This window comes from Podarcis melisellensis, assembly GCF_964234715.1.
Source record: "Podarcis melisellensis genome assembly, chromosome: 16".
NCBI lineage: Eukaryota > Metazoa > Chordata > Lepidosauria > Squamata > Lacertidae > Podarcis > Podarcis melisellensis.
The window spans coordinates 26,440,250-26,468,220 of record NC_138533.1 but is presented as its reverse complement, the minus strand read 5'-3'; the positions used below and the strand labels follow the sequence as shown (position 1 = coordinate 26,468,220).

The window sequence follows — 27,971 nt, the reverse complement described above, 5'->3', positions numbered from 1 at the left end:
AAATCTGTAGGCTCCTGATCACAAGCACAAGCTTCCCTGATCTCCCCACTTAGCTGGAGAGAACTTTTCATTTCTCGACAAAAAAAATATTTATTATTATTTATTTCAGAAAATTTATTATACAGCGCTTGATTAAAAAACTCCAACAACCTCAAAGCAGTTTACACAAAAAAAAAAAATGAAAGAAAATAAGCTTTATGACAGATAAACACCTGCATATATGATCCCCATTGCAGAACTGCTAAGCTTAGGTATACTAGTTTTTAAAACAGTTAGTTTTGACTGCATTTTGATGACTTTATTATGCCTGCTATTTGTATAGTCTATATTTTGGATCATATTTTATATAAACCACCTGTAATTGAGTAGGCAGCTTGTTAAAGTACTCAGAGCATGTAAAGGCATCCATCTAAGGCAGGCTGCCCTACAGCAAGGAGTATAACAGCCATAGTCCAAGATCTCGTACTCTCCTGCTAGAATTGCTGAATACAACTTTGCAAAAGTGTTTCAATGCCACCACAGAGCAGATTAACCTGCTTTTGCAACTTGGGCTGGGAGACAATCCCCACATGCTTAGAAACCAGACCAGGTGGAAATGCCTCAGGGCAAAGGCTGCAGTTCCACAAATACCTTTGGGTCAACAACGTTCACATGGACATCCTGGTAAGGTCTCAGTCGGAACACCTGTGCCACAGTCTGATCTACACTTATGGTTTCTGTGAAAAGAAGGAAATATTAGGTGATTGAGAGAAGGTGGCTTCCAGCTGTGTCACCCCAGCAAAGATCTCACAGAGACCTTGTCAATCCCTAGATGGAGAGCTGATTGACAGCAGACAACACTATTGGCTGATTATACTGCACTCATTAAGGAGCACCCAAATAAAGATCAGAAAATCCCTACCTTTCTGTAAATCCTCCTTAAGTGACTTCACTTGCAGGAGCAAAGGGCTGGAACACAAGAGAGATAAACAGCTGCATGAATTGGGCCTTTACAACATACTCTAAGAAGCTGAGATGTTCTAATGTATCCCCTAACCCGACCACACTGACATCCAAGGAGGGCATCATAGTTGCTTCAAGAGATCAGCATCTCCCTTACACTTTTAATTCAAGATTCGCATTGTGCAACCAGAAGCTGAACTGATTTGGGAAGGAGGAGGCTAGGAAGTAGTAAGAATGCCAAAACCACAAGAGGTAGTTGGCTTGAACACTCTTTATGTCTCCATAGGCCTGGTGACCTCCTGGATTAGAAGTGGGACATTCTTTTATTGCACAGGGTTAGGGCAGCAGTCAAAGGCCTGTCCCTCCCGGGGAAAACAACAACCAACCTCCATGAACCTCCACCCAAGCAAGACCATGCTTTCAACGCTCGGTCCTTTGTGGTTTAGGAGATGTGGACAAGGTTCTTTATGAAGCCAGAACCTCTAGTGGTTAGGAGTTTAAAGGAGCTGGTGCATGATGTCTTCTGTGCACTTACAAAGCACAGCATAACTTTAAAAAATATAGAATAACTTTATGTATTACCTTCTACACAAAGGCATCAAGGCAACTTACATAATAAACAAATATTAAAAACATACAACAGCAGCTAAAGGTGGTCATACAAAACAACCCCCCTCCAAGTACACGTTTCCCATTGAGCCAGCAAGAGACATAGATCAACATTCAAATACTTCACTGTATAGTGAAAGAAATGACCAAGAGGTGGAAAGACTAATTCTAACATGTATTGTCCACCCGAATGTGTCCTAGTAGTCTTGGAGTAATAGCTAACATACCATCCTGCCCAATGGAGTTGGAGCTTCTTACCTCAATGCCAAACACAGCAGAGTAACATTTGTAACCAACTAAATACAGTAGCACCTAGGGTTACGTAACCCTCTGGTTACGTAAACTTCACGTTACGAAAGCGCCAAACCCGGAAGTATCAGACCAGGTTTCGCCACATGCATGCACGGAACAGTGACCCTCAGGTTGTGAAAACCTCGGGATCCGGCCAGACCTCTGAAACAGATCCCGTTCACAACTGTACACACACATATGCGGTACTCCTTCACAAATGTCAACTTTAGTTTTGTCAAGCTAGAGGCCTTTATCAAACCTACGTCAAAGCTGCCAACCATTTGGCGGAGTCTGCAAAGATGGCCCCTTTTCCTGCATCATGCCCCCAAATTGCTGCATGCAAAAGCCCCAATACAAAAGGATTCACCTGTATTCATCATTAGGGTGTGCAATTTCCACAATGTCTCCCAGCTTGATCTGAAGAAATACTTTGGGGTTCACCACAAGCTCATCATCTGAAAGGGGGAAGAAATTAGGGAGGTGGGGTTATAAATCTGTAAGGCTGTTTTACTATTTAGAAGTACCTGCAGCATTTCCAGATAGCAAAGAATTTATTTCAATAGAGATTATTCTATTGCACATTTTACACAAAGAGCCCTGAGGGCATTTCCACCACCTCCATGGCTACTGACCACTGCTTCCAAAGCCTTTCTTGTGAATGACGAGCTTGTAGACTTTGCTGGTCTTCATCCTGAATTCTTGCTCTTCTCGGTTATTAGACACCAGGCATTTTTACAAGGTCTTGCATTTCTGCAAAATAAGCAAGCAAAGCATTCAAAACCACTTGCCTTCCATTCTACATTTCAAGGAAAATAACACCACAGCCCAGCTTCAAAATAAGGCCATCGTCACATTTTGTACCAGCAAATTCCACAAACTGTACTCAGGGGCACTTTCACCTCTACCCCAGAGCAAGAAATGGGGTGTGTTGTGCAAATTACTGGAGTGGCCGTTTCATCTATACCCCCTTCAGATTTCATGTGGTGGTGGGTGTTTTTGTTGTTTTGGGGGTGGGAATCTCTTTTGTGAAGGCTACCCTACTTAAAAAAAAAATCTAACAGAAATTCAGCATATGAGATAATATTTCCTGGCGTACTAGTTTGTTACTTGCAGGGAATATGTCATTTATCATCTATTTATTGTTGCATATATATCCCACCCTTTGCTCCAAGGAGCTCGTGGCTCTCCTCGTCCTCACTTAATCTCCACAACAACCATGCGAGACCCATTAACACTACATTTCTGGCCGTCCCCCGTGGTCCGGAATAGTACAGTCCACTCAGCCTCCAACCCAATGGCGAAAGAAGGAGGGCGAGCGCACTCAACCCCCCAAAAGGGGGGGGGGAGAGAGGTAGATTAACTCATGCCTACCCGCGACCGACCGTGCTCTTGGGCTGAGGGGAACCGACGGCTCTCGTGCTACACTTACCCACAGCACCGGAGAGGGGGGCGTGGCGCACCCGCTCCCCGCACGAAGCGCACGCGCCTGGGCTCCCCTTTTGATTTCCTCATCCGGGAGCCTCGCGCGCGCTTTTCCGCCCGCCTCCCTCTCTATGGTGGCGCAGGTTGGTTTCCCGGATGAGGAAGCGGCGCTGCCCATAGAGACGCAGGGGGGAGAGCGGCGCGATGACGGAGGGAGCGGAGACGGCTGCGGCCTGCGGAGCAGCGCTCAGGTGAAGAAGGGGGGGGGGGAAGACGCCGGGGCGGAGCCCCCCCCACCCGAGGGGGGCGAGGGCGAGTGGAGGCCCCGGAAGAGTAAAACGGGGGGGGGGGAGTTAGGAGGCGCCCCCAATACCCCGCCTTCGCTCCAGCTCGAGGCGGGGGGGGGCGCTTAATTAGTTAATTAGCTAATAAGACTTTTGGGGTCATCCCCCCACTCAGGCTCCTCCTGTGGAGAATGTTTTGTTTCTTTTTTATGATGTAATTTATTTATATATATGTTTTTAAATGTATGGAAGGTGGCTAGGAAACCCTTGGGTAAGAAATGACTGAATATTGTGATGACGATGAGGATCCTCTGAGGGTCCCATCCTGAACTCGCCCACCGAAAGTGCTTTGGCAAGCCTCCCAGGGAAAGGGAGCTTTTCCAGGGCAGCTTTCTGGGCCTTGGCGTGGGCCCCCAGGCGGAGGAGGGCTTAGTCAGCTAAGGGCAACCAGGTAGAAAATCCGACAAGGCTCGCAAGTGTTGCGGAGAAGAGATTTCAACAGGATTATACCAAGCTGCTTTCTGCAGAGGCAGAGCATTGGTCCGTTTACCTCATTATTGTTGGCACGGACTGGCAGCAGTGGCTCTCCGGGGTTTCTTCATAGCTGTCATCTTTTCCCTTTTCTTGCGAGGAATCCTATTCGGAATAAGGGAATTTCCCTTTAAAAAAGGGAAACATTGACAGCTATGGGGTTTCTTGGGACGGGTAGGAGGTCTCTTGAAACCCAGACCGGAGGTGCTGTTGGGGATTAAAGCTGAGAACTTTCGTTTGCCGGGTAAATGCTCTGCCACGGAACTTACGGGTGCGTATACAAAAATATATTCTTGTCCTCATAGTTCTGAAGGGCTGAATTTAAAAGGAACATAGGAAGCTGAGTTATACAAAGTCAGAGCCTTGGTCTGTCTAGCTTAGTATTGTTGACACTGGCTGGTGGCTGTGCAAGGTTTCAGGTGGGGGCGTTTTGCACCTGCCAGGGATAAGGACATAAGAAGATGGTGATGGATTGGGACAAAGGATTGGTCCCTCCTCCTGTTTTTACAGTTAACAACTAGATGCCCCAAAGGAAAACCAGCAAGCAGGACCCAAACGCCCATCCTATGGTTTCCAGTAACTAGCATTCAGAAGCATTTTGGCCTCTTACCATGGAGATGGAGTATATTCATTATGGCCTTTATGGCTCTACTATTGTGCTATGGTGCCTCCATGAAGGTGGTTCAGGTCCATCACCTCTTGAGCCTCCCCCAATCTTGAAGTGAGTAGGGAATCCTGAGTGCCTTAGAACTCCAGAGACCTTTGGATCAGAACCCTAACATTTCCACCCCAAATCCTTCTCTTTTTCTTTCCCCACCGCTCCTCCTCCTCTAGTAGATAAAATTCCCCAAACTGGGTGAAGTGAGGTGGGAATTTCAGGATGGAATGTGAGGAAGGAGCTGCTTCTAGAGGAGGGGATCAGCAATTGGAGCACAGAAGACAAGGTGGAGGCAGGGGTGAGAACTTTGTGCCATAATGAAGGCCTTGATCATTAGCAGCCTGGAAAAACAGACGTTGGAAGAAGGCATAGTAGGATGGTTCACCTTGCCTTGCATGAAAGAAAGAGGATAGAGAAAAGTTTTTCTTCCTCTCATAACATTAGAACTTGTGGACATGAAGCTGAATGTAGGATGATTCAGGACAGGTAAAAGAAAGTACCGTATTTTTTGCTCTATAAGACGCACCAGACCACAAGACACACCTAGTTTTTGGAGGAAGAAAACTAAGAAAAAAAATATTCTGAATCTCAGAAGCCAGAACAGCAAGAGGGATCACTGTGCAGCGAAAGCAGCAATCCCTCTTGCTGTTCTGGCTTCTGGGATAGCTGCGCAGCCTGCATTCGCTCCATAAGACGCACACACATTTCCCCTTACTTTTTAGGAGGGAAAAAGTGAGTCTCATAGAGCCAAAAATACAATACTTCTTCACGAAGCACATATTTGAACTATAAAACTTGTTCCCAAAGGAGGCAGTGATGGATACCACCAACCTAGATGGCTTTAAAAGAGGGTTAGACAATGGCTACTAGCTGTGATGGTTGTGCTCTTCCTCCATGGTCAGAGGGAGCAATTATTCTGAATACCAGTTGCTGGAAGCCACAAGATGGGAAAGTGCTCTTGTGCTTGGGTCTTGCTTGTGGGTTTCCCATAGATATCTGGTTAGCCACTGTGAGAACAGGGTGCTCGACTAGATTGGTGGTTGGCCTGATCCAGGGGGCTCTTCTAATATTATTTCTGCTCACTTGTCTTTTTCCGTTGTGAAAGGTGGCTGGTCCAACTGTCCTGATGCTCACTGCCGGTGTGGAGTCCCTGGAAAAAAGCCATTTTGACCTTCTCAGCTCCTCCATGTCTGCTGTGGTGCAAGAACTCTACACGAGTCTGCCAGTCACCCTCTCCACTGACCTTGCAGCTCTGTCGGATCCCACCATTGTACTTGATGCTAAACCTGAAGCATCTACCTTTGTGCTGTCATGTAGCAGTTTGCCATCCAAGCCCCACCGGACTCATGGGTTGAAAACCTGTTCTCAGGACTCTGCTGAAAGGCTGGATTGCACAGGCAAAGCCTCTTGCCCTGGGCTGATGGATCTGCTTCCTCAAGAGCCTGCAGAAGCCAGAGATCTGGCTGAGGATGCTGATACCCCAAAAAAGGATGTGATGGAGTTGGACCCTTGTCACCAACATTCAAGGGAAGACACGGGAGGGACAAAGGAATTGGGGAGTGTTGCCGACGAGGAAGGCCTTGCACAGTCTTATCTAGCCTCAAAGGAAATATGTTGCTTAAGAGAGGTAAGAATCCGCGCCATTTGGTGTTGGTTTGAAGACCGTAATAAATTTGTTAGCCTCTATTTCACTTATTTCATAAGAGGTTAACATGACACTTCTCTGGAAAAGAGATGTGGGGGGAAATATCTTTAAGTTAAGATGGGGAAAGATATTGGGATCTGCCTGTTGTGTCAGTGTTAGAAGAAAACCGTTAACATAGCAATTGCGTTAGATCGGCCCCCAACAAGATACAGAGGATTTAGAAATGGAACGGTTCCAAATACTGGAGATGTTGTACAGGCTGATATCAGATTAAGAATTGCTGCATGTATTTAATCAAATGTTGACTGTGCAATCCTATACCTGTCAGAATAACCCACCTCTGCCCACTTGAGTTCAATGGGAATAACTCCTAGGTCAGTGGGTGTAGTTAGTGAGGATTGCAGCCTGTGAGAATTACTGGGTGTCCTCTTCAATTAAATCATGAAGTTATATTGCTTGCCACTATTAATGGAATGTCTTGAAATATAAAATCTACAGCTAGTGGAGAACTGTGTTTTGTTATGATTCATTGTTGTATAAAACAGCACATTCTCTTTCCCATTTTCCTTTCAGAATTCTTGTTTCTTTGTACTAGCCTTGTGAACTAGCCTTGCTCATAATGTCTGTTTAAAATTCATAACAAGTTACTTTTTAAAATATTCTAAGGCATGAAGCTAGTGTTATACTTCATCCGAGGACCACTCTGTATGTTAAATGGGAACTGGCTTCTTAAAAACAAATTAAATTAACTCAAATGCAGTAGACCGGTCAAGGAAACAACAGCTTAGAGAACAGAAGGGTTTAGATGAGGGAATTGTTGTATCTTGTCCCCCGTGCAAACATACTGCTCCGAAGGAAATGGCACCTCCTCCTTGGAATCTATTTGGTGGTGTTGTGGTAGTTAAATTTTCCATTGTGGTGGATATTTTAATTCTATGTTTTATGAATATAGGAACCTGCCTTATAATAAATGCATCTGGTTCAGTACTGTCTACACCAGGCATGTCCAAAGTCCGTTTCGGGGGCCCAATGTGGCCTGCTCATCGGTTTAATCCAGCCCCTGTGGCAGTTTATTTCCAAGGCTAAAATCCTAAAAAAAAGCTCAACAACTGCAATCCAATAAAAACCTCAACAACTCAACATTCCTAAAAAAAAGGGTCAGCAACTTTGGTCGGCCCTCACGTATGTTCAGTTCATCAAATCTGGCCTCTTTGGAAAAAGTTTGGACACTCCTGGTCTACACTGACTGGCAGCAGCTCTCCAGTGTTTCAGGCAGGGAATGTTTTTAGCCCTACCTGGAGGTGCTGAAGGCTGAACCGGGGACCTTCTGCATGCAAAGAAACTGCTCTACCACTCAGTCACAGCCCTTCCTTCAAAAGAGCAGGCAGTTGTTTGAGTCTGTACGCACACTGGGAGGAAATAATTCATTTAGCTCTTTGTTGTTGTCAAAATATCCAAGCGGTGAGTGTAAACATTGGTGCAAATATTTCGTAAAAATCAGTAATACGATTATTAGTAGAATAAAAGGTAAAGCAGGGTTATCCTTGTCAGGTTGGTTTTGACACCTTGCTCCTGTGTGAGGTGCCAGCAGATTGGTAGCACAAAATAAGTGTGGCGAAAAAGTATCTTTTTAGAAACAAATCTAGCACATTTAATGAAGAATATCCAGAGACAGATTTTCTCCACAGACCTAACACCTGCACTGCTTGGGGAAGGTTTGTGGAAGTAATAATTAATCCCTTCTGTCTCTGCTGCTGCTACTGCTTTGATGGCTGGCATTGTGTGTGTTTTTGTTTCAGAAGGAACCTTGGCTAACCCACATGGGAAGAGGATTTCTTCCAAGCCCTTCCATTGTTGAAGCAGCAGGCTTGCAGAAGAACCCAGGTAATTTGTTTGGCCAAGCTGCTTCTCCCTGCCTGGATAGTCCATTTGGGATTGAATCAGTTTGACTATCAGTAACTAATAAAACGAAACAGTGTGAGCCCAGGAATGTCTGCTTTAAAACCGTGTTTACAGATTGCCACGGTTTTTGCTTTGCGAACAGAGCATGAGAGGGTGTTTGACCATTGGCCTCATTGACCGGGGCAGAGAGTGCTTCTTTATGGTCACCTACGACATACCTGAGGGACGCGGGTGGCGCTGTGGGTAAAAGCCTCAGTGCCTAGGACTTGCCGATCGAAAGGTCGGTGGTTCGAATCCCCGCGGCGGGGTGCGCTCCCGTTGCTCGGTCCCAGCGCCTGCCAACCTAGCAGTTTGAAAGCACCCCTGGGTGCAAGTAGATAAATAGGGACCGCTTACTGGCGGGAAGGTAAACGGCGTTTCCGTGTGCTGCGCTGGCTCGCCAGATGCAACTTTGTCACGCTGGCCACGTGACCCGGAAGTGTCTCCAGACAGCGCTGGCCCCCGGCCTCTTAAGTGAGATGGGCGCAAAACCCTAGAGTCGGACACGACTGGCCCATACGGGCAGGGGTACCTTTACCTTTACAGCATACCTGTGTATGGTTTTCCATCTCCCTGACAAGGAAAGCAGTGTATTCCAATGCTTTCCAGAAATACCATCCACCATTCAGGTCACTGTCTTAATCATCATTTTGTTTTACATGATAAAGTAGAGTAACTTGGCTTCTTTTTCCCTGCTGAGAGAAAGCTTCAATTTACCCATTTCTCTGGCTAAATGGAGAACTTCTGTGTTCAAAGCCAGTATAACTTTATTAATACCTGTTGAGGCCAAACAATGGAGCAGGGGCTCATAAATGTACCCACTAGAGATTTCAGCTCCGTAACCCTTTTGTGGGGTCCCGCTTTGTTTAATCTGCAAAAGGCAGGATCTCTTCTATGATGTTAACACCAGGTGAGAGAGATTGGAGATGGTTTCACCCGTATCCTCGTCACAAACAAAGTGGGGCCTTCAGAATTCTAGAACCTCCTCAGAGTTCTAGCCCTAACAGAGAGACCGTGGGCCAACCCCAGCTGAGATCGCCTTTGTCTCTACAAGGCCTGAGTAGTTGTGCTGGCAGGCTTTTGACTTTCATTGTCAGAATTAACATGTGGGTATCTTGGAGTAAATTGGAGCGAATACTGTTGCTCAGGGAAAGGACTGAGCAGAGGAAAGGACCCTGCAGTCCTTTCTGTGTGAACTAGTTAGGCCAGGGTTAAGAAGTCAAGAAAATGGGTTGATCTGGTCTGGCTATTAGTTACTTGCGAACTAGTTATTTGCTTCCTTTGCTATCTTGCTCTTGTTGCCTCTCAGGTCACCCGCTGAGTATTATTTACTTCTTAATTATTTATTGCATTTACATCCCCCTTGATTTAAATCGTTTTTTTACAGAAAGACTCGTTCTTGCTGGTAATCATCTTAATATTTACAACCAGAGGAAGGTTTCATTTTTGGAATAAAAAATTTTCAGAGTGGTTTCTACAGTTATATAAAAAAATATTGATTTGGTAATACTATTGGAAATACATAGGCAGATAATTATGAAATTATTGTGTGGATTCATAAGTTAACTGTTTATATTTGGACAACTTTTCTGCTGTACTTTATTGAAAAGAGAAAAATAATCATTTCCTTAATAACAATTTAAACTACTTATTTAACTAAACAATAACATTATAGCATATGTATCCATGTTTGGTAACTGATGTGGTTAAACAATTTATTTTTTAAAAAAACCTTAGACTGAGTTTTAGCACACATGAAAAACTTAAAACAAATCCTTATTTTCTGATGAATAGCCTTTGGACTATAATTTAACTTAATAGAAAACTATCTTTAGACAGATCAAATGTAAATAAAAAAGCCGATTTAAATATAAAAAGCCGCTTTAAAAAAAATCATTGATTTTTATCCACCCTGCTTATAACTAAGTTTGCTTATAACCTTATTCTTCCAGTACTAAAGAAATGGATGAATAAGGCATGTAGCACATTAACTCCTCCCCTCCCCGTTTCTCTTTTGTGCAGAAGAAAGCCAAGCAAATGTGCAGGTGACCCCTGAAAATCTGTCAAACCTCCTGCAAGAAGCACAAGGTATGAAGGCGAAGGGGACTGATGGGCTGTTTAGTCATGCAGGCGAGCGCAGTGCCAGAGAGGTTGCAGGTGTCCCACCTGAGAGCAGTGAGTCCTCAGAGGTAGACACAGTCATGGCCAAAGTTGAGGTTTCAGGAAGCAACACTTTAGTCTCTCTAGAACCTGTGAGCGCCAAGAATGATGCTTCAGCAAGAGAGCTGCTGCAGGAAGACGAAGAAGTGGAGGAGAATTGTCAAGCTCTGATCTGCCATGTTGCTTTGTCAGCAACGAAGTGTATCCTTCTTAGCTCAGGAGCTGCGGGAGAAAAGTCCCTCAATCGAGATGTGGAAGCGAACCCAATCCTTGACAGTGATCCAGCTTCCGTGCAAGATAAGACAAACGTGCCTAATGACAGTAGCTCTTCTCCAGTTTTGCAAAGTGGGACTACCACTGCTGCTCAGCTGTCAAACTCAGCCCTTGAAGCTTCAGGACATCACTTGGAAGACAATTTGGAGTTTGGAAACATACTCTGGGAAGAGAACATGGATGCTTTTGAAATTGTCTGTGAAATGCAGGAGGAAGACTTGAGGAGCTGTGAAAAAATTGAGCTGCTGGAAGAATGGGCCTCTGAGCCGGATATGGATGAAACTTTGTCCCCAGCGTGCAGCAGTGAAGAGATGTCCATCGAAAGCAACCAAGAACAGGAGGTGGATGCTCAAAATACGGACCACGCTTACAGTTTGGCCTGTGAGGGAGCTATTGAAATCCAGAAAAGGGGTGCTGTTCAATGTTACTGGAAAGACATTCAAGAAAATTCTCAGCCACAGGAAAACAGCTTTGCAGAATCATCTTCAGTGGCCAAGAACACGTTTCCCTCTTCACCTGCACATCCAGAAGATGGATTAAGACTGGCCTCTATAGAGGTTGACAGCATCCAAAAGGATAAGCATCATCAATGTGCTTCTAGTGACATAAGCATGGCTGTTGGGGGAGAAGAAAACAGGTCTCTCATGGCGGAAGTGGGAAACATTGGGTGCATTCAGAACAGCTGCAGCACAAGCAATGATTCAAATCCCACCAGTTGTGACTCTTTGGATTGTGGCTCCAGATTAGGTGAACATGTACCACAGATGGGATCCCACAGTGGTCCAAAGACAGAAATCCGAAAGAATCCTTCAGCTACACACCTGTGTTCTACCACCATAGCAGATGTTGACTCAGAAGAAAAACCCTCAACAGCTCAACTCTGTGACAATTACTCCTCTGCCCAGCAAACCGAGAGGACTTTAAATTGCAGCGGGTTACTAGACAGCTTGCCCAGAGAAGAATTCCCTGCAGAGCTGAAGCTGCAGAGCACCAGCTTCGTACTTCACACCAAGAAAGAGTCACCTTCGCCAAGTCAGAATGCTGGGAGTTGTATTACAACAAGGGAAGCATCCGTGAAAAGCACAGGCCTTATGCTGAAGGATACAGAGCAGAAGCCAGCTGATCAGGAAATGGCACAAATCGAAGCATATAGTCCTGGGAACCCATGCATGAATGACCTCTCTTCTGCCATTGAGACTTGCTTCACCTCATTGGGAGGTATTTGCTTAGCTGCTAATGATGATGTTGACGGCAACAGTGTTCTCAAAAGCAGAAGTGAAGAATCTGATGGACTGAAAGCAAGTCACTCTTCTGCATCTGCCGGGGAAGGTGTCCCTCCCGAGGAGCCTGGAAGTGTTGTTAAGGCAGGGGACCATCATCCCTGTGATGACTCAGATGATGCTGGAAGAATCTGGGATGCAGCTTCTCCTGAAGCTTCAGAAGTGTCAGATGTGGCAGCTGGAAATCAGAGGTCTGACGGCAATGATACTTCTGTGAAATCACACATTGCGTTGGAAGTTGACGCCAGTGTTTTCCCTGCAGATTCAAACCCAGAATTAGGTAAAGCTTCGCTGGTGGCTGAATCTGATGGAATGGGAGCAGCTGAAAGTGTAAAAACATGTGGTGAGAGTTGGAGAAATGAGAAACTGGCAGATTACAGAGATTTTGGCAAAACAAACTGCCTTGTACTTGGCAAACTTGTAAAAGACAAAGGTGAGGAAGAACAAAGGCAGCATCAAGACCACCACTCCTCTTCCTCCTTTGCACCTGAACCCTCCAGTATGAAGACTGCCATGCACTCCGGCTTCCCAGGTCACACAGAGCAACAGCCTGATTTTTTGCCCTTGGAGGATTTATGTGCTGACAATCCAGGTCAGCCAGGGGAAATAATCTGTCAGGCAAAAGTCCAGCCCTTTCCACATCAGAATCCTCCTTTTAATAGACTGGTTTTGTTGAATCAGAAAAATGAATCCCCAGAAAAAGATGATTCAGAATGCCAGCAGCCTCCCTTGATGTCCTCAGAGAAGCAAAAGGTGGATCACGCTCTGCAGGCTGTGACCTCTAGTGAAGACACTGAAAAATCTGTTGACTGTAATCGGAACAACTCTCTGTGCTGGGAGAGGGGCCACGGCAAAGCTCCAGTTCCGTTGCTTTTAATAGAAGAAAAGAGTGTTCAAGAAACATTTCAGCGAACTACATTAGGCAGTTGCTTATCTGTTAAAATGGTGTCAGAATCTCTTGGCAATCCATTGAAAGAAGAGTCCATAGAACTGAAAAGTGTTGACTCACATTCAGAATGTTCTGAACTTCTGAGGTCAATAGGGTTTGTTAATGATCAGGCCTCTCAAGCAACAACTGATGAATCTGCCTCTGGGGCAGTCAGCAGGAGTCCTTCCGAAGTACTAGATGAAAAAGCATTCTTACAGGGTAACAGTGGGCCTGCCTCATCTCCTAGTCAAATGTTTTTCCAGCGAAACTCTGTAATCTGTCAGAAAAGTATGGAGGGAGTGTGTTCAAAGCCGCTGGAGAACAAAGAAGTGCCTACTTTGGCAAGTATATGTTTCGGAGTGCAGCTTGCTCAGAATCCAGCCATCTGCTTGTCTCAGAAAGATGATCCATGGACATCTCCGTCTTTTCCTCCATGTAGTTGCTGTTGTCCTTTCCCCAAAGAACACCCTGGAACAATCAGCTTCTCTCTCAGTAGACTCTGTTATCAACATGTTAACCTGTTAAATTCAGAGAATGAAGAGGCAAGCTGTTCTGTTAAAGAAAATACACCCAGAGATTCTCCTCTAGATAGCAAGGAAACATCCGTATGTGCAGTAGGTATGAAGCGAAGAGCGGAAGTAGTAAAAGACATCATATCAATTATTTCTGACAGTCCTAACCCCTCAAAAAAGATGAAACAGTCTTTGGAAGGTAACCAGAGAGCACTCAATCTGCCCACTGAGAAAACGGAGGTAACAGTTTACCCTCTAGGCATTAAAGATTCTTCCGGAGCTCTCTTGCAAGGCTTGAGGTTTTCTGAAGGGCGAGAAGAAATTGTGTTCCCATTCAAGATTCCCACACAGCCTTCTTTTGTCCCCCTACCTGAGCACATTTTGCAACTTAACAAATTGCTGCACAACCCCAAGTTTCGCAGAATCAGAGATCCTTCAAAGCCAACTGTTGTTGCTCGACAGCGTTTAAAGAACGTACACTATGCTTTGCAAACTAAATGCTTACTTTCCACAAGACTGTCTCCGGAAATCTTTTGCAGCAGCATCCTGCCTTGTCCTTCTTCAGGTGGTCATAGGTTAGAAGCTTCCCCCAAATGCCTCAGCACTCAAGGAAGAAGCTGGCAGGCTGCAGAGGTCACCCAGGAGCCAGCAGGAGACGGAAAGAAGCCATTGGAAGATCGCTTGGTCATTGAAATACCTGTTGAGAAGGCGAGAGATTCAGAATCAGGTGTTTGTCTGATGCTTACCCAGAAACCTTTGCAAGAGGAGGCTGAGGAAGTTCCAGCTCTGCCTGTTGCCTCCTGTGGTGCAGTTGTTCAAGACAGAAGAGCTAAAGTGAAGGTGAAATCCAGAAACCTCTTGAAACGGAGATTCTTCTGCCTTTCACCACCTTTAAGCCGTTCTTACCATGAGATGGTGGTGAAGCCACATGCTTTTGCTTCAGGGAGCGGAGTTGAGGTCAGTGAGAATGGAAGTCCTGGCAGCACTTTCAGGGGATGGAAAAGGCCAAAGAGAGCCAAGGACTTTGATGGGTTGGACTACCTAGAGGCCAAAAGCCAAAGCCTAGGGCCTTTCAGGAGCCAAAGCCGGCCATCAGCCACCAATGACAGTCCTGTCCTTGTAGTCTTTTGCATGTTGCCACAAGCCTTTCACTTTAGTTACGATGGAAGCAGGAGTTCCCTCAGATGCACTCGCAGAATAAGATCATCTCATCCATTCAGGAGGCAGCTGGGAAAAGCCTGGGTCAAGATTTCTAGGCCGGACCAGCTCAGAACAGCAAGAAAACGTCACCTAATGGCAAGTTCTGTTTCCTTCAGGAATTCCTCTGCGATTGTTCTAAAGCCTGAGTGCCAGCTCACAGATTCTGTCTGTTTTGCCCCAAAGCTCACTGTCACAGGAAACAAAGGAGAAGGCACCGTCAGGGACCAAATGCCAAAGCAACAAGGCAGCCAAAGTAGCTTGCTGGACAGCCCCAGGCTTAGCAAATTTACCAAAGACCCGGCACTCTTGAGGAAGCTGTCAGCGTTGGCTAACAAATTGCTTGCACTGCCGGGAAACCCTCAAAACCGCAACCAGCTCTTCGGTTCTACAGAGCTTCTCTCTGTCCCTGAAAACTACAGCCACTTCAAACATAAGAAGCTCTTGGAAGTTTTCTCCTGCGTGGACTTGAAGCTCAACTCTCCATGGTTTAATGGCAGCAGCTGCAGCTTCAAGATGTTCACCTCTCAATCTTTGGCACTTTATCCCCTGGAGTTGACCAACCTGTTCTTTTTGGAACTGGGCAATAATAACTCCCCCCTGGCCTTCAGTGCCCCTGTTTTCCCTGTGACTTTCCATATAAAATTGGACTCTAGCCCAGCGAGGAACCTCCCGGGGCTGACAGCACCGCACAACAACCCTAGCAACAGCCACCGGTTGGCTCTGGGGGAGGCCCACAGCTTCCAGCCTTCCAAGTGGACCTTTTCTCTCCTCCTGCCTCAAAGCTGCCTCGGCGTCGCACCAGTCCAGAGAGATGCTTGGGTCCCTGCTGAATCGCACACCACCGCACCGCTGGCCTCTCTCAGCGCAGCAAAGAGCTGGCGAAGCGAGGCCATCACGACTCAGCGGAGGAGGGCAGGCTGCCCCCCACTCGGCCTCCACACCGTCTTGGCCCTCTATTCCCCCGGCTGCTATCGGATCTGGACCAGAAGAAGGAGCCTCACCAGCCACCTCCCAGCGGTCCAGAATCTGGCTGCACTTCAGCTCGCCCAGGGCTTGAAGGGGTTAAGACATTCCGCTTCTGCGTCAGCTGACCTCTTCTCTTCTTTGCCCTATTCGCTGGGTCGAGTTCTGTCCATATGGAGCCAGCACGGTCCTCCCCCCAGCCGTCCCTCCGAATTCACTCCTCTCCATTCCAAGCGCTGCAAGTGGCAGCCAGCCACTTTTGCCACCACCAGGCTGGGCTTCGGGAACAGGTAAAGCTCCCTCCCCCTTATTTCCGAGACTCCCATCTTGTGCGGCTGTGTGTGTGTATTCCTGCATTGCAGGGGGTTGCACTAGAAGGCCCGTTGGGTCACTTTCAACTCTTAGGATTCTATGTACTTTTCTGTCTCTTGCAGAGGGAGGGGAGCGCAGCGTTAGGAACTGTAGGAGGTTGAGAGGGGGGCTCACATTCCACCTTGCATGTGTGTGTGCCTGCCGTTGGCGAGACCTGCTCACTCAAGATGCCTCCCCTGCAGAGCGCCATCTTGTCAGCTGGAGCGGAGCCAGGCTTGGTTGGTTTATTTGCTCCACTAACTCTCATTTTTCTCCCCTCCCGGCCACACACCCCACACCACGTGCCAGAATATATATGTCGGAAAGGTGAGAATCTGGTGGCAGAGCTCCCGGAGGTGTGAGGTAGGAGAGGTTTCAGAGTCTGGAACTACAGAGCACAGACTTTGGACTTCCATAATGGGTCCTGCAGGCCAGACTTTCCCAGCCCGCTGCCTTCCAGCTGCCCTGGACTACAACTCCCATCTCACCTCGGCTGGCTGAGGCTGATGAGAGTTGTAGTCTGAAGCAACTAGAGAGCACCAGGTAGGGAAAGAGGCTGGCCTAGGTTCTGCTTCTGAATGAAAAATGGAGAGTGTTTGCCCTCACTGAAAACAACCTACATGCGCCTCAGAGATAGAGCTTTGAGCAGGATAGCATGGGGAATTTGTAAGTAAATGTTGCTCCATGGGCATCACCAAAAGTCAGCAGGAAATGTTGACTACCTGAATTAAAAACAGAATTAAGCAGAGGAAGTTGAAGTAGTATTCTCTCTTCAACTTGTGGCTTTTGTAATTCTAAGGCAGTGGGGTGTGATCTAAAATTATTAAGTTGGGTTTTTGTCCCACTCCTCTGAGAAAAATTAAATAATTCACTTCACCTCCTCGCCCTTTAGGGGCTTACTCGCTGCATCTGTCTGTCAAGCAAAGGAAATAGCTTGTAGGTTTGCTTAACAGAATGCCGATTCTGTGCTTTCAGTGGCCAGAAATAAAAATGGATAAAGCAGTTGATTGCTATGCCTACTGGGAGGAAATAAACCTTTTGCATGTGGCTCAGCTGTGAGACAATTTCAGTTACCTGTTGGTTTGCAAAAGAGGAACTTTAAGAACTAACCAAGCTCTAAAAATAGGTATTTTTGCCTTCCTTGACCTGTTTTGAAAATGGGTTTAGCAGAACATGTGAAGAAGCTGTTTAATACCGAGTGGAACTCTCAAGCACAGCATTTTCTGATGCGATCTGCTGTGATTCTAAGGCAGCAGCCTCTGCCTTCTGGGTACCCTCCAACTCCCAGCACTCCTGTGCTGGCTGGGGCAGATGGGAGCTGCGGTCCAAGCATCTAGAAGGCACCAGGCTGCTGTAAGGTTTGGGAGATTATTAAAGCATATTTTTAAGTAGTCCTACATAAGAGCCAGGTTTCTGGGATGATATCCCGGTGTTTCTACATACAAAACGAGCTTTTGCCACCAAACTGTGTCCTTCCACAAGTATTTAATCTCAAGATTTTGACAATATTCAGCATATAGAAAGCAAGTTGGGAGGATCAACGTAAAAAGTGAGTTTTATCTGTAACTCTCTTACTATCAAATGAAGGTGCTTGTGTCATGCTCTGAAGGAATGCTGCCTGAGCTGATAAAATACAATTCTAACAAAATACAGAATCATTGTGAGGCCATCTTGAGAAATGTACCGCTTTGGAGGGGCAGAGAGTGCTAGATTTAACTGTGTGTTGTCACTCTTCTGACTTCCCCACCTCCCAAATTCTTGACCTTATGGTGGAGATTGTGGAGCAGTTTCCTGCACATCCTTTTGCTAAAAGCAAGGTACCGTGGGTTGCCCCCCCCCTTTTTGGTGTCTTGGAAAGAGACAGCCCCTTTTAAGACCGAGATCTGCTCTACTGCTTTACCTCACCGAAGCAGGTTGGCAGAGGGAATCGCCCCACCCCGGCTGAACCTCACAGTGGTCAAGCCAAGGCTTAGAAGGAACACCCAGGCATTGAAGGCATTTGATCGCTTCCTGAGCTTCTTATGGCTATATCCGAGGGAAAGTCACACCAGAACCATTCATTTAAAAAACAACACTTCACCATGCAGTGAGTGTCTGTTTGGGGCAGGTCAGAGCGCAAAAGAGCCTCTGTTAATGAGGCTTCCCACCCCTTTCCCCTAGCTCTGCAGTAATTAGTTCGGCTTTAAGGTTTATTAAATCCATATATTGCTTCCCAGGGATGCGGGTGGCGCTGTGGGTTAAACCACAGAGCCTAGGACTTGCCGATCAGAAGGTTGGCGGTTTGAATCCCCGCGACGGGGTGAGCTCCCGTTGCTCGGTCCCTGTTCCTGCCAACCTAGCAGTTCGAAAGCACGTCAAAGTGCAAGTAGATAAATAGGTACTGCTCCAGTGGGAAGGTAAATGGCGTTTCCGTGCACTGCTGTGGTTCGCCAGAAGCGGCTTAGTCATGCTGGCCACATGACCCGGAAGCTGTACGCCGGCTCCCTCGGCCAATAAAGCAAGATGAGCACTGCAACCCCAAAATCGGTCACGACTGGACCTAATGGTCAGGGGTCCCTTTACCTTACCTTTATATTGCTTCCCACTAAAATGTCCTGAAGCGGTTGGCATGCAAGTAATAAAATTGCATAACAATGTGGTTTGTTTGTTGTTTTTAAAAAAGCCACCCCATTTTAAACAATATAATATCACTGGATATGTCCAAATGCCAAGGAAAACGGACACCTCTGTGCCTGGACAAGGTTGGTACCTGGAGGGCCTCTTTGTGGAGAGCATTCCATAGATGCTGTGAGGGAATCTCCCTTAACGCATTGGGGCCTCCCTGACCTTATTTCCAGGCTTGGAAAAGATGCTGGTGTGAGGCTCTGGTCTTTAATTTGTATGCTGCCTTCCTGAGGGTGGTTCTGCAACTTGTAGAAAAGACACAATGTACAACTATTGTCACTGTGCCACAGTTTAAAATGATAACTTAAGGACAAATGGCAAAAATTGGGAATCCATTTCACATGCAGTTTTGTGAGACAGTGTTATCCACAGCTGTGGATCAGCTGAGGTTTCCAGCTTAGGACACGTCATCAATCCTCATCCAGTTCTACTGGCACATTTTGGCAGAGGCCAGTCTCAGCCTTTCTGGCCATCCTGCACACCAAGCATGGGCTGCTCCGAGTCCTGAATGGTGAAGCTCTGCTCCTGTCTTCCATTCTCCTGCACCCCAAACCTCCTCCGGATCCCCAGGGTACCCACAATCCAAATGGATGCAGTATTTCAAAACTGCAAAAGTTCTCCTGCAGTTTCAAACCCTGTCCAGCTCTCCAGTATCTCTTTAGATGGCTTCTTAAGTCCATGTACGGTGGCTGCTCCATTCAAAGGCTTTCAGGTTTGCTGCCCCTGGTTTTTCTCACTTTCTCCTGCTGTGGCTGTTCCAATTAAGTGCTCCAGTAAGATGAGGTGAGGGAATGAAAGGTCGCAGCCTTGATTGGAAGCCTTAGATGCCCCTAGTGCTCGGCTTCCTTTGCAACTTCCTTCAGCCTTCCACAACCGGCTGCCTTCCAAGTACTTTGGACTACAACCCACCAGCCTCTGCCAGCAACAGCTCTGCCTACTGGGGCTGGTGGAAGTTGTAGGCTGGAGGGCACGAGGTTGAGGAAGGCTGATGTTCTGAACTTGCTCTTTTTTTAAAAAAGAAGTAACTTTGAAACCATCAGGATCTTCTTTAAATGATTTCCAGCCTCTCAGGCTAAACCTAGCACCCTCCTGTTTCATATTTTCTTGGCTTCTGCCTCTCAGGCCGAAACCCTTCCTCCTAGTCAAGGGGTCTCCGAAACACGTGGCCCCAGGAAGCGCAGAGAGAGAGCCCAATGTTTTCTCCCCTCTTGCCTGGAATGTACCGTATTTTTCGCACCATAGGACGCACTTTTTCCCCTCCAAAAATGAAGGGGAAATGTGTGTGCGTCCTATGGTGCGAATGCAGGCTTTCGCTGAAGCCTGGAGAGTGAGAGGGGTCGGTGCGCACCAACCCCTCATGCTCTCCAGGCTTCGCACACCTCTCCGCAAGCAGCAGGAGCCCAGCGCTGGGCTCCCGCTGCTTGCGGAGAGGTCCGCGAAGCCTGGGCGCGCTGAGCTCAGCGGGTCCAGGCTTCGCGGACCTCTCCGCAAGCAGCGGGAGCGTTCCCGCTGCTTGCGGAGAGGTGCCTGCATGCCGAAGCCTGGGCGCGCTGAGCTCAGCGCGTCCAGGCTTCGCGGACCTCTCCGCAAGCAGCGGGAGCGTTCCCGCTGCTTGCGGAGAGGTGCCTGCATGCCGAAGCCTGGGCGCGCTGAGCTCAGCGCGTCCAGGCTTCGCGGACCTCTCCGCAAGCAGCGGGAGCGTTCCCGCTGCTTGCGGAGAGGTGCCTGCATGCCGAAGCCTGGGCGCGCTGAGCTCAGCGCGTCCAGGCTTCGCGGACCTCTCCGCAAGCAGCGGGAGCGTTCCCGCTGCTTGCGGAGAGGTGCCTGCATGCCGAAGCCTGGGCGCGCTGAGCTCAGCGCGTCCAGGCTTCGCGGACCTCTCCGCAAGCAGCGGGAGCGTTCCCGCTGCTTGCGGAGAGGTGCCTGCATGCCGAAGCCTGGGCGCGCTGAGCTCAGCGCGTCCAGGCTTCGCGGACCTCTCCGCAAGCAGCGGGAGCGTTCCCGCTGCTTGCGGAGAGGTGCCTGCATGCCGAAGCCTGGGCGCGCTGAGCTCAGCGCGTCCAGGCTTCGCGGACCTCTCCGCAAGCAGCGGGAACGCTCCCGCTGCTTGCGGAGAGCTGCCTGTTTGAGGGCTGGGGTCGGGGGAAGCTCTAGCTTCCCCCGCCCCAGCCCCGCACCTGGGGGGGAAATAATTTTTTCCCCTTTATTTCCCCCCAAAAAAACTGGGTGCGCCCTATGGTCCGGTGCGCCCTATGGTGCGAAAAATACGGTAACTTGTGCTGATGCAGCTCTAACTTTAGCTTTTCTGTGGCTTTCTCTCCTATCTGAACCAGCTCCGCCATGTTGCCTCAGGTGCCTGACCAGTGTGTGGATGACCCCAGCACGGTCGCTGATGCTGTGAGGTAAGTGGGGCATTCCCACCCCTCACCCCCATCACACAAAGGAGCCTTTGCCTTGAGGATCTCCCCTTTCGAGGTCAATTTTACACCTTGCCTGAAACTGTGTCTGTCTCTGACTAGGAGTCATTGGATTCTCCCCTAGAAGTGTTGAGTGTTGGCGTGATGCAGGAGGACTCTTCCTATGTCTTTATGCCTGCCCAGCATTACTTTTTGCTACCCTGGCACCCTTGAGCTTGTTTTGGACTGCGGCTCCTAGCTGTGCAGGCAGGGCTGATGGGAGTTGTAGTCTAAAACACTCTGGAGGGCGCTCAGTGCATATATAACTGTTGCCTCTTCAATCCTTGGCCTCTGCTCTCCCAGTTGGCCCTCTTTTTCAAATTTATTTATTGTTGGTATTTATATACCACCCAACTCTTTCGTTGCATATTTTAATCATGGATGTTTTATATTTTGATGTTTCATTGGGATTGTTTTATTGTGGTGGTTGTTCATGTTATAATGTTGTGCAATTGAGTTTATATTTCTGAAGCTGTTGAGAAGCCTATTTTAGCATTAAGCATTATATAAATTAAGAATACACACACACAAACATCCCTTCTGCATGCAGAGCAGATGATCTACCGCTAAGCTACGGCCATAACCACGATCCCCAGCTCCCCACTGGCTTTGGCCCTCTGACTTGTCCCACCAGAACCAATCTTGATGCTGTCTCCATCATCAATCCCTGGCCTTAATCAGCATGCTTGTTCTTCCCTCACACACTCACTGCCTCTTTTGTCCTCCTCCTAGGCTGGAACCTTCATTTTCTGCGTCATTACGTGCATCTTGCTCACTTCTGGAGCCAGCACCACCTCCTCTCGGAATTCCAGTGCCTGCATTTCCGGTCATTCCCTTGGACGAACTGGACGTTCCTGTCCCTGTGTTGCCCAAGACTGGTAGCCGGCTTGAAAAGGTGAGTGATGTCCTGAGGAAAGGCGGGTACACAAGTTGGAAGGAGGGTGAATGGTGCTTCCCATTGCTTGACGGGTATATATCTTGGTTTCAGATGTGTGTGGGTGAAAGCATGTTTAGTAGTGGGAGGGAATGGAAGCAAATAATAATAATAATAATAATAATAATAATAATAATAATAATAATAATAATTTATTATTTGTACCCCGCCCATCTGGCTGGGTTTCCCCAGCCACTCTGGGCAGCTTCCATAGAAACCAGAAAACACTAAAATATCATACATTAAAAACTTCCCTGAACAGGGCTGCCTTAAGATGTCTTCTGAATGTCAGGTAGTTGTTTATCGTTTTGACATCAAATAATCTTCGATTTACCCTAGTGGGGAAAGAATGAGAGGCTCTAACAGACCACTCTACCTTTCAGCTCTGTTATCTCCTCACACCTGTCATAATATGGGAGGTAGTGCCGATCTACTTTGTAGGGTTGTTTGTAAGAATTAATACAGTGGTGCCTCTGGATACAAACCGCTCTGGATATGAATGCTTTGGGCTATGCACACGGCAAACCCGGAAGTAAAGGAAAGGTTTCCACCTGCGCAGAAGCGGGCTACCGCCACCTGCACAGAACAGCGCGCCTCTGGATGCAAATGTTTCGGGATAAGAACGGACCCCCGGAATGAATTAAAATCGTATCCAGAAGTACCACTGTATGCTACTTTTCAATGTGTGCAGCAACTTTCCCTAACCTGGTGCCCTCCAGATGTTTTGGGCTCCAGCTTCCATCGGCCTTGACCACCACACATCAGCCCCGGCATCATACGGTTGTGCTGTCTGGGGCTGATGCAAATTGTGGTCTGAAATATCTGGAGGGCACCAGGTTGGGAGAAGGCTGGTCTATAGGTGAGCCATTGTAAAGAGCGACTGTCAGTAGCTGCCACAGGGAGCCAGGTTTGGCAGTGAGTCAGATCACCCTCAGGCTGTGCATCTCAGAGGATATCTCTGGGCAAATTACGTGTGCGTCTCCTTTCTCTCCCCCTGCCCCAACCTGTCCCATAATTTCTGTGAGGATAAAATGGGATAATCACCCCTGAGCCAGAGGCCAGCTTGGTGGAATGCCTCCCTTTGGAGCTTGTAGCATCTGAAGCCATGTTGTAATTGCATAATCCTCTTCTTTTCACCAGGCTGAACTGGAGAAGAGGCCAAAGAAAGTATCTCAGATCCGGATTCGAAAGACTATCCCTAAACCAGATCCCAACCTCACCCCCATGGGACTTCCCCGACCGAAAAGGTAGGAATGTATGTTCTTCTGCTCAGCATGTCAGACTAGATGGGCCACTTGGCCTGAATCCAGCAGGGCTCTTCTTGTGTGCTTAACCTGTATCCCAAATCTCTTAACGTTTTGGTGTGCCTCTTAAACTCCTTTTTTCTTCTTCTGACCAAACGCAGCAGTAACTAGATCTGATGGATTACAGCTGTTTCTGATGTATCTCGATTATCATTCTTCCAGATTGAAGAAGACAGAATTCAGTTTGGAAGAAATATACACCAACAAGAACTACAAATCTCCCCCTACAACCAGGTTGGTTTACATATATTGTTAGGTAGATTTATTGCTTTATTGTTTGGCGTCCAGGCACGCTCCCCTGCCAGTCTCTGCAGGTCGTAAAGCAATTAGCAGATAGCAAAGTTGCACAGCGGTCGTGTGTTGGAAAGGGCAGTAAAATAGTCCCACACGTTTCCTCTGTCCTAATATCTCTTTATTTGCTCAAAAGTAGCATATTTACAGTTCATAAAAACCATCGGATTCAAGCTGCATCTTCTCCCTCTGTTAGCAGCTCCACTCAGCTCACAGCATTCAAAGCTGCTTTCATCACGTCCTGGCTTACTTCCCTTGTAAGCGCCTCCTCTCAGGCTCGAGGCACAGAAGGTTAACCCTTCACTACACCCAACATATACCAGTGGAAGGGCTCTCTCTCTGGACCCATCCTGGGACAGAATAGCAAGCCTCCATAGCTGAGTTCCAGGATGTTAATCTGCTGTACAAAGAGAATTCACAGAAAACTGAATAGCTCTCATTTGTTCATGAGCTGTGTTGTTGGGGGTAGTCATAAAGTAGTGAGCTAATGAGAACCAGTTACATTGCCTTTTTTGTGATGTGCAGAAGTGTATTCATACCCACTTTCACGCTGAAAAATATGTCTAAATATACAGTACACTGATATGAGGAAATATACTAGATTTAGCTTCTGTTCAGCCCCTTCCCAACCCCTCCTCCCTGCTGTAACTTTGATCTTTGGCTGCACTTTTAGAGCAAAGGGAGAGGCTTGGAAGATATTCTGCTTGGATATCTAGATGCCAGCAGGAAACCATCTGGGAAGTGTCCTAGCAACGGGATGGTGGCAATTGGATTTCTAAAAAAGGGTTGGTTTGTGGTTAGAAACTCTTAAGGTACAGCTTAGCTCTGTGTGGCAGATATATGAGGTTTTTAGAATCACAGATATCACAGGAGGTCACTGTTTAGTCATTCTAGTTGCCTTCTCTCTCAGAGCAGGGCTGTTCCTGACACTCCTGTGGTCCGTGAGATGTCATGCAGTTAGTGACATTCTAAGCTTACTTCTTTTGGCCTTCCTAGGTGTCTGGAGACCATCTTTGAGGAGCCAAAGGAGAAGAACGGGTCCTTGATCTCCGTCAGCCAGCAAAAGAGGAAGCGGATTTTGGAGTTCCAAGATTTCACCATTCCCCGGAAGAGGAGAGCACGCAGCCGAGTCAAAATGATGGGCGGTTCCACCCGGGCTCAGAAGGCCGCCTTGGGTGGAAGAGAACTAGACGTTCTCTTGATCCAGAAACTGACAGACCTGGAAAGCTTCTTTGCCAAGGAGGAAGAGCAGGAGCAAGCATCAGGCAGTTGAGGGTGGGCTGGCGGCTGGGAACGGCCCATGTCCTTTAGCGCTTCAGTGTGCCTGGAAAGGCACGTAATCAGTTTCCCCATATGAAACCACTCTGCTCCAATCCCCGGACGATCAGCTCTTGTTTACGGGCCTGTCTGGCATGGCCGTAGAGATAGTTCATTAAGCACTGGGGAGGAGAGCTTCTAATTTCCTTTTAACACAGCCAGGTGGCTCTGTCATCCTCCTTGCAGCCTCACTGAAAATCATTGTTTTAACATCCTCTGGGGGAAATGGGTGGGGCAGATTAAAGGCTAATGCACCTTCAAAGGCAACAGGATTTAAAGAACTTCCAAATGTATGTGTGCGTTGGGTTTTCGGCCACTCTGCTCTTTTGTGCCCCCCACCCCTAGATGTCGTAGGGGGCTAGGAGGACCGAAAAGCTTGAGTAAAATAGGCAGCAGGGGGAAGAGCTTATTCACAAGCAGCACTTGTGAAGCAAGATTTCAACATTTTTTCCATCCTCCGTAACCAGTCAAGGATCCTCTGCTGCTCTCTTGATTGAAATTGTCTCAAGTCAGCCAGAGTCTCTCCTGGGAGATCCCACGACAACATAACAACTTGCACTTTTGTACTTTCTTTGCTGCATGTGGACCCGTTTTAAAGATGCGTGGTACGGACACTGTGGGTTGAGGTTCCCCCCCCCCCAGACGAGGGGTAGCAGGTAGCATGAGCTCAGCCCCGCTCTTTCCCTCCTCATTATGTTCCTTTTGCTGACTTGAACCTTTCGGGATTTGACACACCAGAGGATTTCAGCTGCAAAGTGCGCCACATTTTGTTGGGTTATCTCCCCATCCCGGCATCGTCTCTTCTCCCTGCCTGCAAATGCTGTGACTCTTGGATTCCTCCTCTTTTTATCTTGAAAAATTATAGGTTTGGGGCCAAGCATTGCCTAGCTCATCTAGTTGAACAATTTATTAATAACCAACTGGTCTGTATAGCCTGGTGAGTAATACAGTACTGGATCCTGACAGGTGGAAGCTGGTGAGCGGCCAGTGACAATTGGTAGCCACACTCAGGAAAGCTTAGCCTCCCCCTGCCCAGTTGGGAAATTTCTGTGCTCTGGGATACTCTTCCCCTCCCCATTTTTATTTGAGCATTTACCGTAGGGAACAGCAGCTGCTGTGTGTCTGCAGTGCCTATAATTTGGGCCAGATTTAATGGCTGAAATCCTCATAGCTCGCCTCCCTCTCATTTAAAATTTGCACTTTCTGTACCTCAAATGCCCCTTTGGGATACCTTCTTGTTACCTCCAGAATGAGCATTGCTCTGGCATCCAATCAATATAGCAGATGATGGTAACTCGGGCAAGCCCAGGGGTGAAATATGTGCTGCCCTCGCTTCTCTGCCATCCCCACATCGGAGGAAGCAAGAAGCAGAAGGTGTCAGCCCAGTTGCCTGTGATAAAACCCTGGGCCTGTAAACTGGAGAAGTGGAGGGTGGGGGGCTGCCGCACATGTGCCTGAAGCAACCGTTGGATTCCTGCTGCATACTCATCTGTATGGGCAAGTGAAATAGTTTCCCCAATGTGATAAAGGTGAGAAAACTGGGAATCGTTTTTGTATGGTGCAACCTACCCCGAAGTGGCACCCTCTCCAGATGGTTTGGACTACAACTCCCAGCAGCCCCAGTATCGTATGGCCATGCTGGCTGGGGCTGGTGGGAGTTGCAGTTCTGCCACTCTGGGGAAGGTTGGACTAGATATCGTAGCCAGTTCCATATGTGACTGACGTTATGTTTGCTACTGCATGCAAATCTGTGGACGCTCCTGGCTAGCAAATAATACTTTGATCATGGTAGGCGATCCCTGAACATCTCTAGTCTCGATATTTTGGATGTGTTGAATAGAATCATCGTTAGAAGTACATTTTAAAATACATTTTTTTGTCCCATAGTGGGATTCTATGACACAGCACACCAGGACAGATTGTGATGTGGGGATTTCCAATTCCGTTGTTGAGCTGATGTTCCATGAGTGCCAGGCAGGGTCAGTGCTCTGAACAGGAGTATGTCCTCCACTGTGAATTTTGAATTGTCTGTTGTTGGTGTCTTTTGTGTGGGTGTGGTTTTCTTTCCCGTTTTGTTCGCTTCCTCTTGAGAATGCATTTCTGTAAAGCTGCAACATGGGAACGCAAGGACTGTTCTTGCCTTTGTTTTGTTGCAGCTGACCAGAACATGAGGCCGAATTTTCCCTGTAACATGGTGGGATCTGTGGCAATCCCAACAATGGTTGGCATTGAAAGAGGCTTTCTTCCCTACCTGGGATTCTTTCTAAAGGCGTCGTTTTGTGTGTATGCAAGTTCCTCTAACCCCTGTTCTTATAGGACCCGTAGATGGGTTGTGGCAGTCGTGTGGCTGGTGAAAAGTGTCCTCTGGAGCTGCCCCTACCGCATGAGAGAGGTTTGGAGGATAGGTTCCCGAGGAAGAACCTGCCTTCAGGCAAGGCCCTTTCCAAGGTGGGGACTGGAATTCTTTTCCTTTCCTAGTTTTCAGTACAATCATTGAAGAAATTCTACCCAGAGCACTTGAACGAAAATTCCCTGTCAGGAAAGAGCCAAGGCAGCCTCTGGTGTAAGCTCTTTGGGACTGGAACATCGTTTTGTAATAAAATAATGTGGCTTGTTAGGACTGTGTCTGCTTGAATGAAATCAGGAGTACATAAAAATGTAATCCCTCTGCAGCTGCCAGGAGGAAATAGGGCTTGCAAGGTAACATCACCAGGGACAGAGCATGGGTCATCTCTGCCAGTGGTTAGATTTGACTGTCTCCTTGTCAGGCTGGTCTGGCTGACGTTGTCCCCAGAGCTCTTTGATGAGGCTCCAACTGCTTTGTGGTTAGTGTTCAGAAATGGCTTCTTTAAGCCTTTTGCATTAATAAAAACTGAATGGAAACTTGCACATTTTTGTACCTGTCATGCCATTATTATGTGTTTTTGTTTTTAATTCCAGTAGTCTGAGTTTGAATTTTTGCTTTCTTCGTATGTTAAATTATGGAAATAAAAAAATTAACATTTAATGCGTGTG

General features: G+C 47.4%; 2 protein-coding genes across 11 annotated transcripts in view; one reads left to right on the top strand and one right to left on the bottom strand.

The window, feature by feature from the left end:
- The window catches only part of DEPDC5 (DEP domain containing 5, GATOR1 subcomplex subunit), a 51,280-nt gene extending 47,884 nt beyond the window's left edge, over positions 1–3,396 (bottom strand). For 4 of the 7 annotated variants that reach the window (XM_081893183.1, XM_081893188.1, XM_081893187.1 and 1 more), the window contains exons 1-5: positions 3,272–3,396; positions 2,475–2,592; positions 2,210–2,297; positions 902–948; positions 631–716 (exon numbers count right to left, since the gene is read on the bottom strand). In XM_081893183.1, coding sequence (XP_081749309.1) covers positions 631–716; positions 902–948; positions 2,210–2,297; positions 2,475–2,532 — 279 coding nt within the window. In that variant the 5' untranslated portion in view covers positions 2,533–2,592; positions 3,272–3,396. Of the gene's footprint in view, positions 1–630; positions 717–901; positions 949–2,209; positions 2,298–2,474; positions 2,595–3,204 lie in introns of all 7 variants that reach the window. The other 3 variants (XM_081893185.1, XM_081893184.1, XM_081893186.1) reach the window with 3 other exon arrangements.
- PRR14L (proline rich 14 like) lies at positions 3,381–25,223 on the top strand. Of its 4 annotated transcripts, none has more exons than XM_081893165.1 (9): positions 3,381–3,515; positions 5,843–6,364; positions 8,185–8,266; positions 10,346–15,929; positions 20,988–21,056; positions 21,843–22,005; positions 23,185–23,291; positions 23,511–23,582; positions 24,636–25,223. In XM_081893165.1, exons 1-9 carry the CDS (start codon positions 3,396–3,398, stop codon positions 24,910–24,912), a joined length of 6,996 nt encoding a protein of 2,331 aa, XP_081749291.1. In that variant the 5' UTR covers positions 3,381–3,395; the 3' UTR covers positions 24,913–25,223. The 4 variants fall into 4 exon arrangements, with proteins under 4 accessions (XP_081749291.1, XP_081749290.1, XP_081749292.1 ...); XM_081893164.1 differs by having other exon boundaries at positions 8,182–8,266; XM_081893166.1 differs by lacking the exon at positions 24,636–25,223 and adding an exon at positions 23,959–24,628 and having other exon boundaries at positions 8,182–8,266; positions 23,511–23,597.
- The last annotated feature ends 2,748 nt before the right edge of the window (positions 25,224–27,971 follow it).